Source organism: Sinohyriopsis cumingii, chromosome 13 (genome assembly GCF_028554795.1).
Source record: "Sinohyriopsis cumingii isolate HCF-2022 chromosome 13, ASM2855479v2, whole genome shotgun sequence".
Lineage (NCBI taxonomy): Eukaryota > Metazoa > Mollusca > Bivalvia > Unionida > Unionidae > Sinohyriopsis > Sinohyriopsis cumingii.
Window position 1 is genome coordinate 44,385,446 of NC_142973.1, and position 11,290 is coordinate 44,396,735.

The 11,290-nt window shown below is 33.4% G+C and overlaps 1 protein-coding gene across 1 annotated transcript in view; it reads left to right on the plus strand.

The window, feature by feature from the left end:
• Positions 1-10,790, plus strand: part of LOC149785326 (uncharacterized) — a 68,325-nt gene extending 57,535 nt beyond the window's left edge. Inside the window, exon 18 of the mRNA XM_089979224.1 lies at positions 592-10,790. Within this exon, the coding sequence (XP_089835350.1) occupies positions 592-661 (70 nt within the window). The 3' untranslated portion in view covers positions 662-10,790. The remainder of the gene's footprint in view (positions 1-591) is intronic.
• The last annotated feature ends 500 nt before the right edge of the window (positions 10,791-11,290 follow it).

Below are 11,290 nucleotides of genomic sequence, written 5' to 3' on the forward strand. Positions count from 1 at the left end.
GTTGTTGTTAATAATAATAATATTAATAATAATAATAATAGTATTCATGTTTTCTGGAATGCTGAAATACATATAAAATCCATCTTTGTGTACTTTTAATTTTTGACGCCTGAAAAGTCCAACAACAGAGTCCACTTTAAGCAAGTTTTTTTGTGGCTAACTTTTATTTGATCTGTTTCTACTTTGACTCCCTGCTTTGAATCCATCCTTTTTTTAAATCCTTTCATGGTTGTTTGGAACACTTCTATTTTATTGTATGTGGTATTTGGGGAAAATAGTGCTAAGATTTTGGGAAATCTTGTTTGTTGAAGGAATATGAACTCGCATGTTAATCATGATAAAATCAGCTGTTTTTCTGTGTTGTGTAACATTGTTAGCTTTATGCGCTCAAACTTGTTTTGAGTCAGTATTGTAATTACATTTAGGTAAAAATATTTAGTCAACTGCCACTTAAATAAGCAATTAATTTCTTTAGTTTGTAATAAGTTGTTGGAAGTACCAAATCCAGATTGCCAACATTTTATTTTGAAAAAGAACATAGCTTTATTAAGCATTAGCATAATGTAATGATTAATTTTTCTTTTTTCTTAGATCTGAACTCAGACGGTCTATCGGAGATGACAACATTGAAATTTGCCATTTGGATATCGGTGATCTTTGAGAGAGATGTGAATTCTCACAGGATATCTATAACACATTTGATTGGTGGATTGTTTGTACTAGACCATGACGTTACAAAGTTGTTTGTAAACAGAATTTGAACTTCAACTCAACTACAAAGAATTTGTTTTCAAACTTGACTTGGGTTAGAATTTGTATTCAGACAAAAATTTCAAATATCTTGATTTTGTGCAGGGTTAATTCAGATCATAACAAGACACAAACTGGCTTAAGATAACTCTTCTTTGTTGCACTGGTTTAAAAGCTGATGCAGCAGTGCTTTGGATCAAACTTACAAGAAACTGGTCAAGCAATTTTTCAGATTTTTTTTATAACATTATTCACTTTTTAGCTCCACTGGTCATAGATCAAAGGAGCTTATGGGATTGTCTATGATCCGTCCATCTGTTAGTACAAGTTTCTTATTGCTACTCCTCCTAAACTACTTGGAGGATTGCTGAAACTGTACACCAATTCATCCCCAGGTCTAGTTGGTCCAAAACTGGTGCTGTTCAGACATCCTGTATGGCTGCTTCTCCTGAATGGATGGTGGTATTATCACAAGGATCCTTATGATGTCAGGTCGGTTCTAGATGAAAATGGTTCTGCCTGGACATCTAATAAAACCACCATAATCACCATCTAGAAAATCTTGTTTTTTAACTCCACCTTAATGGATGATACTATCAACATGATGTTTTCACTAAAAGACTTTTTATGGTGTCTACTGGATCTGAAAATAATGATAACAACTTAAAAGAGCTTTTATGATATCCTGTTGGTCTTAAATGACGTTACCAATCAGACGGCCAATATGGCCACTATGCAGCCATCTTGAAAATCTTGTTATTGCTTCTCCTCCTTAATGGAAAATCATTTCAGCATAAATTTTCATCAGAAGGCATCTTATAATATCTAGTTGGTTCGATATGAAATTGGTTCCGCTCAGACATCTAGTGTGGCTGCAACAGTGGCCAGCTTGTTTACACTACTCCTCCAGAATGGATGGTGATATCAACAAGGCATTTTCACTAGAGGACTTTCTGTGAAGTCTTGTTGGTCCTAAATAAAAATGGAGCTGATCTGATATCCAGTATGGCCACCACAGCAGCAATTTTGAAAATCTTGTTATTGCTACTCCTCCTGAATGGAAAGACATATTGACATGGGGTTTTCACCAGAAGACTTTTTATGATGTCTTAGTTGGTCCCATATGAAAAGGGTTCTATGTGGGTATCTAATATGCCCACCACAGTGACCATCTTAAAAATCTTATTTTTGCTATTCCACCTGAATGGATGGTGATATCAGCATGGTGTTTACAGTAAAAGACTTTTTATCGTGTCTGATTGGTTTTAAATTTAAAAAAGTCACTGATCTCATATCCAATATGGCCACCACAGTGACTGTCTTGAAAATCTTATCGCTACTTCACCAGAAGACTTCTTATGATATGTTGTTGGTATTAAATGGAAATGGTGCACATATGAATTCCAGTGTTGCTACTATTGAAATTATTATGAAAATTTTGTTATTGCTAATCCTTCTAAATGGAAAGTCATATCAACATTGTATTTTCACCAGCAGGCTAATTACAATATTTAATTGGTCCTGATTGAAAATGCTGTTGATTGGATTTAAAATAATGCAGCCACAATGAACATGTTGAAAAACTTGTCTCTAATTCTGCAGAATTGATGGTTATAATAACATGGGATTTCACAAGAATTTGCTAAATGTAACTAATTCATCCTAAACAGAAATGGTGCCAATCATAGATCCAACATGACTGCCCCAGTAGCTGATTGAATCTTGCCACTCAGGAATATCTGAGATGTTTTCAGCAAACAATAGTTCAAAAGAAGAAATAGTATTGTCCTGAATTGCTGGAGATGCTTTTCAGACAGTACACCATCAGTCCCATCAATGGAAACCTTATTTAAAACATGGATTGGAATAAATTGTTCAACCTTTAAAAGTTTTGATGACAAGATAATCACAGTCAATATTTTTGAAAAATTGGTTGCATGGTTTTACTGAAGGTTTTTAAAGTTGCTACTTACTTTTTAACATAATATTGAAAAATTATATCTGCCATAGGAGTGGCCGGTGGTCTAAAGCACTCTTTGTTATGGATCACTGCCATCTCACCTCTCTCTGCGTGGGTTCAAGTCTAGGATTTGGCTATTGTGAGTATGTGAGAAAACTTGCCAGTAGCTTCTTGTGGGTCGGTGGTTCTTCCTGGGGTTTTCCCGGGTTCTTCCTCCACCATTAATACTGGCTGCGAAGCATAGCCTATCATGTGCTGAAAAATGGCGTTAAACCCCAACAACAACAAGATATCTGCCATATTTAGACACCTTCATATAAAGATGCTTACCACATCCAATTTGGTCAAAAATGTATTCAACATTTGAGAGGAAATCATTTTATATTTATGTTTCTATGATCATAGTTTTTAGATATACTCATACTGTAACTTGAAATTTGAATCTGAGCTTTTCAGTCAAACTGCCATGATGAATTTAAGGTCAAGCCTGGGATCCATCAAACATCTGAGCAAAGTGTGAGCATTAGATTTGGCTCCAAGCCAATTAAATGTAACAGAGAAGCATTTCAAATGCTCCTAACCAATGAAATATGATATAGAAGCAGTTCTGTTGCATTAAACCAATGAAATTTAATGTAGAAATAGTTCAGTTTTCATTGGTTGAAATTTTGTTGTTTGTATTCATGCTTAGAAGAGTTCATTATTTGGGCTCATTCAGAACATGAACAAATGTTTAAGACATTTAGTTATATATAGCACAAAAAGCTGCAAGAGAGGACTAACTAGGAAAGTCGTTGTGGTACATTAATACTATTTTCAACCAAGAGAGGACTAACTAGGAATGCCCTCGTGGTACATTAATACTATTTTCAACCAAGAGAGGACTAACTAGGAATGCCCTCGTGGTACATTAATACTATTTTCAACCAAGAGAGGACTAACTAGGAATGCCTTCGTGGTACATTAATGCTATTTTCAACCAAGAGAGGACTGACTAGGAATGCCCTCGTGGTACATTAATACTATTTTCAACCATGAGAGGACTAACTAGGAATGCCCTCATGGTACACTAATACTATTTTCAACCATGAGAGGACTAACTAGGAATGCCCTCGTGGTACATTAATACTATTTTCAACCAAGAGAGGACTAACTAGGAATGCCCTCGTGGTACATTAATACTATCCATGTGCATAGTTAAACCAACTTTGCAGAGCACTGACCAAGATCTGTCATCACGTAATGTGTTACCAGACCTGGTCAGCAAATGCTTGCTTTAATAAAATTTGTTGTAATTTAATGCATTGGCAGATCTGGATCTATTAATACTTGTAGAATCTGATTTGTTGGAACTTTATGCAATAACAGATCTGGGTCTAAACTGTTTGCTTTCAGTTACAGTGTAGAGCCTGACTTGCTGGAACTTTATTCTATAACAGATCTGGGTCTAAACTGTTTGCTTTCAGTTACAGTGTAGAGCCTGACTTGTTGGAACTTTATGCAATAACAGATCTGGGTCTAAACTGTTTGCTTTCAGTTACAGTGTAGAGCCTGACTTGTTGGAACTTTATGCAATAACAGATCTGGGTCTAAACTGTTTGCTTTCAGTTACAGTGTAGAGCCTGACTTGTTGGAACTTGATGCAATAACAGATCTGGGTCTAAACTGTTTGCTTTCAGTTACAGTGTAGAGCCTGACTTGTTGGAACTTGATGCAATGGCAGATCTGGGTCTAAACTGTTTGCTTTCAGTTACATTGTAGAGCCTGACTTGTTGGAACTTTATTCTATAACAGATCTGGGTCTGAACTGTTTGCTTTTAGCAACAGTGTAGAGTCTGACTTGTTGGAACTTTATGCAATGGCAGATCTGGGTCTAAACTGTTTGCTTTTAGCAACATTGTAGAGCCTGACTTGTTGGAACTTTATGCAATGGCAGATCTGGGTCTAAAATGTTTGCTCTCAGCAACAGTGTAGACCCTGACTTGTTGGAACTTTATGCAATGGTAGGTATGGGTCTAAACTGTTTCTTTCACTAACAGTGTAGACCCTGACTTGTTGGAACTTTATGCAATGGCAGATCTGGGTCTAAAATGTTTGCTCTCAGCAACAGTGTAGACCCTGACTTGTTGGAACTTTATGCAATGGTAGATATGGGTCTAAACTGTTTCTTTCAGTAACAGCATAGAGCCTGACTTGCTGCAAGTTTATGAAGTGATAGATATGGGTCTATGCTGTTTCTGGCTGGATGCATACTACATGTTTGGCAATAAAGTATTCCCTCATTATAAGATCCTTAATTATAAAAGTTCCTTTAATAAGACTAATATGGACATGTGTGAGTAAATTTATACGTATCATTTGCTTGTATACTCTATGGCTTAGATGGTCAGCATTCTTTTAAGGGAATACTGTATCATGTACTTCATACAACAGAATCATTGTAAGGTAGTATACTCTATGGATCCCATTGACCACATTATAATGAAGGGATATTTATGTATCACGTACTTTATAAGACACTCACTATAATGTAGCTTATTATATGGCTGTCATTGACAGCATTATATGAGGGGTACTATATGTATCGTGTACTTCATAAGGCAGTCTCACTGTCAGATAGTATACTCTGTGACTTGCATAGATGGTATTATAATGAGGTTTTACTGTATGCATCATGTACTTTAATTTAAGGTTGTCTCGTTATAAGGTAGCTTATATAGCCCACATGGACAGCATTATAACAAGGAATTACTGTATGTATCATAGACTTCAGTATAAGGTAGTTTGAGTATAAGGCAATCTCACTTTAAGCTGGTACCTTATATGACTCCCATGGACAGCATTATAATGAGGGAGTACTGTATGATGAGTATCCGCAGGAGATATGCTGTATTGGCCTTCCAGTGGTTGCAATCAAGTCCAGATCAAATAGTTTTTTTAAAACAAAGAAATGGTGAACATTGTATGATTGATTAAACACATAATAATGATTTCCTATATTTTGCTTGTTGCATTTTTAAAGTCTCTCAGGATAGGATAGATTTTTTACAGTATATAAAATGGTACCTTTAAACAAGTTTTTTTCTTGATGAAAAAGCAAATAAATACTTGAGCTTAGAATGTATTTTTTTTTTATAGTAAAAATGTATCTGTGATAGTAAATTCAATATTTTATAATTCTTTCTTGTTCTGGAGAGATTCATTTTTTCAGGTCTTAATGAAAGAAATAATTCTTGTTACCAATCCTGTAAAAGAAAGATTATCCTGTAAAAAAAAAAAGATAAATGCTTGAGTATAAATAGGAAGTATCTTCTGGTTACTCAAGAATGAAAATACAACATGTTTGATTGGAAGATATGTGAAGATGTGTCAGTGTTGGACAGAGTGAGGTAATTACAGCATGTTTCTTCAGAAGATATGCATATAATTTGAGATAGGTAAAAACATTATTGAAATCATTGCCTTGCCTTGAAAAGTTACAGAGTAAAAGTACTGTGTTAACCATTTACAATATACAGCTAACATTGAAGAAAGTGACCTAAATCTGCGATTCTTTAATATGCCAAGAGATCAAGATCTACACAATATCCTTTAGGTAATTAACAAAGTAGTATGAATCAGTATCCATGCTAAAGGACAATTCAGACCTTTTATTAAGTTTTCATCTTCATCCTCCTCTTTTTTTTAGTCATCGAGTGCTTTCTTATTTTGAATATGGTATAAACTTTAAAACAGTTTGAACATATGATTCTTATGACTTCTGACAAAGATTTGTGTTCATTTAATAGTTATGTCATGTTTGAATGTATGCAGTTCCCATCAATAATTCCCAGCTTTAGGAAGTGAATAAAATTACATGAATGTATCTTGGCTAATCAAGAGGAAATTATTATTATGTGGAAGTTTACAGGCAGATTAGAATCTAGTCAAGGTAAATAAGTTTGCTTCATATTTCACCCAATAAAACAAGAAATGCCTTGTACCATTCTACCTGCCAGTCAGTTTCAAAAGTAATTTAATATCACAGTTACTTCTCTTGCACAAACAGGCAAATTGGAATTTTCCAGGATCAAACTAAGCCCAATTTTAGTATTTTCAAACCAACTTGTTTTTGATACTATTTGGCTCAGGGATAAAAAAAAAACAACAAATGTTAACAATCAATGGTTTCAAACATTCTAAATATTGACTACTCAACAATAACTCCCCCATATTTCGCCCCCCACCACTTGACTGTATTCTAGCGTGGAATGGAAGTTACTTTGCCCATCATGGATGCTCTAGATCATAATGTACAGGTGTATTATGCAATAGCAGGTGTGGGTTTATGCTATTTATATGACTATGTAATACATTGTTCAGCAATGTATGTGTGATGCCAAAAGTAATATTATTAAAATATTTGAATAATTTAGAATTGAGCAGCAGGCTGGACCAATGAGTGCTCTTTTACTATTGCAGTACTCCCCAACTGTAATGTACTTCAGTATAGGGCAGGTATGGTCATTGATATAATTTAATTATTGAATAGCATAATGATCTCCACATTATAACACTATGGAATATACTGCCTTATAGTTAGACCACATAATAATGATATGCATTATACATATTATTTCATTACAATATACCAAATATATTTGCTTATAAATAAGTAAAACTGCAAAAAACAAATATCCTGATTTGCTGTTGCATAATGAACCTGCATATCTGGGTCTCTGTTGTGTTCTACTGATTACAGCTAACAAACTTCACAGACCAAGATCTGCTAGCGCATTATGTGCTGGCAGATCTGGGTCTGTGGTGTTTGACTTGACTTATAGGCGAGTATATACAGTAATGAAATGGTGGGATTTTTTACCGTACCTGCCATATAACCGGAATGGTGTTATAATGAAAGGTCTTACAATGAGGGACTGCTGTATCCATAAAGTATTTCTGTATACAGTGTTCCAGCCTGAAGTTTTTTAATCAGGGGATGGGGGCACTTCTTATTGTAAGGAACCATTTTTATGGCCTTTGTCATGCTTGACAAGGACTGACCAGGTGCATTTGACATTAGTGAAAAGATGAAGACCAGTCATGCAGTTATATTATATAAGGTAACCTTACAGCTGTCTATTTGTATGTCTCCTAAAAATATCATTATAGCAAAGGAGTACTGTACAGTTGTCTATTTGTATGTCTCCTAAAAATATCATTATAGCAAAGGAGTACTGTACAGTTGTCTATTTGTATGTCTCCTATACATATCATTATAGCAAAGGAGTACTGTACAGTTGTCTATTTGTATGTCTCCTATACATATCATTATAGCAAAGGAGTACTGTACAGTTGTCTATTTGTATGTCTCCTATAAATATCATTATAGCAAAAGAGTACTGTACAGTTGGTATTAGGGATAAACTATTTGTGAGAATATAATTTACTTATGCTTTTAATATCTCTTTCTGTAATGGGTGTTCAGCACATAGATTCCAGGATAAATAGTCATTATTTATTTTCAACTCCATAAAATGTGTACAATGGCTACATATAACTTCATTCTAAATAAATTCTGGTAACATCAAATAATTCATTATAGCATGGCAGAGCTGTTTGTATTTTTGTAATAAAACTCTTTTATTTCATTCATGTGTGTATATGATATATAAAAAAATGGATACAGTATTATGTTTCAGAGACACTGACATTTAAATTTTTTTGTTTGTTCATTCATACTTGTGTGTTTCACTTTATAAATACAGACTGAGGTTGTGATGTAAATCAAATGCAATATATATGATCTGTGATATAGACTTTAGTTTGAAATTTTGAAGTTATCAGTCAGTCATACACAGCTTTTAACTTGAGTACATTTGTATACAACTTATACAATTCATTTTATGTTTTGATCAGAATTCATTATTCCCCAGAGATTATTTCTGATATCTTCTTTCCAAATATGGATGTAAAAGAAGTCATAATTAATCATTTATTAATCTCCAAACTCCTTCAAGAGACAAAATCACTAATTAATTTTCCTTCTTATTCAATACAGTTTAATTATTTTTCTTTTTTTTTCTTTTGTACTGGAAGATAATTTTTGACTCAATTGGAAAGCAGTGAATAGCCATTTGAGATCTCCAAAACTTCTGTAGGTCACTATAACTGTATATATCCAAGTTATGGATAATAATTTTTTTTGACATTTAAAAAAAAAAATTGTGAATCATTTTAACAGCAATTTGTAACCCACATTAATCAGCGTTATAACTTATGGACATTTTTAATACTGGTAGTTGTTGAAGTCTGTAAGATGAGCAATATCAAAATTACTGAACTGATCACAAATTGTTCCACATATTCATAATGCCATGAGAGAAAACATATGGCTTCCATGGCATCTAAATCTAAATGTATTGTTTTTCATGTCAATGTCAACAAGTCAAGTGTATTATGTCATTGTCTTCTACATGCCCATGTCAACAAGTCAAGTGTATTATGTCATAGACTTCAACATGCCCATGTCAACAAGTCAAGTGTATTATGTCATAGACTTCTACATGCCCATGTCAACAAGTCAAGTGTATTATGTCATAGACTTACCCATGTCAACAAGTCAAGTGTATTATGTCATAGGCTTCTACATGCCCATGTTAACAAGTCAAGTGTATTATGTCATAGACTTACCCATGTCAACAAGTCAGGTGTATTATGTCATAGACTTACCCATGTCAACAAGTCAGGTGTATTATATCATAGACCTGCTCATATTTCTGTTCACATCTAAGATCAATACATTCCTTCATCCGTCCATTATATATGTTTGTTTTCTTGATAAGCCACTGGACCTAAGAGGGTACTGTACTTAAATGAAATGTTTCACTAATACAGCGTAACAAGTTTGTGCTTGCTACAACTGGTTTTAATACATCATTACTACAGTCAAAAGTCAAGGCCACAGTAAGATCAAATTTAGGAGGTTGTTGAACCAGTTTCAGTTTTGTATCTTCATCACCTGGCAGTAACCTTGACCTTTGATTCTGACCTTTAGCACAGCATTTGGATAAACAATTAAAATGTTAAGAAAATTTGCTCATAATATATTTTTAAGCAAGCACCTTACTTTTCATTAGATTATATCAAACTGAAATTTATTCCCTCTCATTTTATACAAAGGATGTTGACATTCATATATGATATACATTTTTAAGGCAATCATATGAAAATTTCAGGGAGATGATAATTTAAGGGATTTTACTACTGTTCTATGAAGCAGAAGAACAATTTTTTGTCAGGGATTGGTCAAAAAATATTAATAGGAGTACATTTGTCATCTGATGTTAATGACAAAGAGAAGAATTAGGTGCAATTTAAAAATTTATTAGCTGACAAAAAAGTATATTGGATGCTACAAGTTCAAGGTTAACATGAAGCATCTGTATAGTTTGAGTCAGAATATTAATTCAAAAAGATAATACGTTTACATACATACATACATACACACATACATACATACATTTATACATACATACAGTGTGTATATGAAATTGTTATTGTTGCATGAAGCATCTTTTTTGTTTGATTCAGAATGTTAATTCAAAAAGATAATAAGCTTACAAATGTATATTGGATTTTAGCACATTATGTTATATATATATATATATATATATATATATATATATATATATATATATATATATATATATATATATATATATATATACAGTGTGTATATGCAATTGTTATTGTTGCAGCAGTTTATTAATATTAGCACAGAAGAAGATGATAAAATATTAATTGACAATCTGTAACAATAATGCAGTGTGTATAAAATTGTAGTTGACATTTTCCTCATTATGTGAGTGTGTATTATTCCTTGATGGATAAATGTATGTGAAAAGCACCTTGTATAAGTTGAGAGATTAAGTCATTTGTATATCTTTGTATAAGTTTGAGTGATTAAGTCATGTGAGTTATTGATATGTACTGTTATGTTTTTGTAGTTTTGCAACTCTATTTGATATATAAAGTTGAATGCATAAATTTGTTATTTTATGAAAGACTGTAAGGACTCTAATAAAATTACACTGCTGAATATATTTGTTCTTCTGTAAATCAAAGCAAACATGGTATGTATTAGTCATCACTTTTACCCATGTACCAGTAACTACCCTTCTCTTTTATATTTACCTACCTTAGTCTTTTCCTGCATACCTGTATTAATAACCTCTGCTGGTCATAAGCTAAAAGAGCTTATGGGTTGGTCTAGCACCCTTCATCTGCCCATTAGCACACGTTTTTTTATTGGTCTAGCACCCTTCATCTGCCCATTAGCACACGTTTTTTATTGGTCTAGTACCCTTCATCTGTCCATTAGCATATGTTTTTTTTATTGGTCTTGCACCCTTCATCTGTTCATTAGCACAAGTTTTTTTATCGGTCTAGCACCCTTCATATGTCCATTAGTACAAGTTTTTTTTTATTGTTCTAGCAACCTTCATCTGTCCATTAACCAAGTTTTTTTTAAATATTGTTCTAGCACCCTTCATCTGTCCATTATCACAAGTTTTTTGTATTGGTCAAGCACCCTTCAAC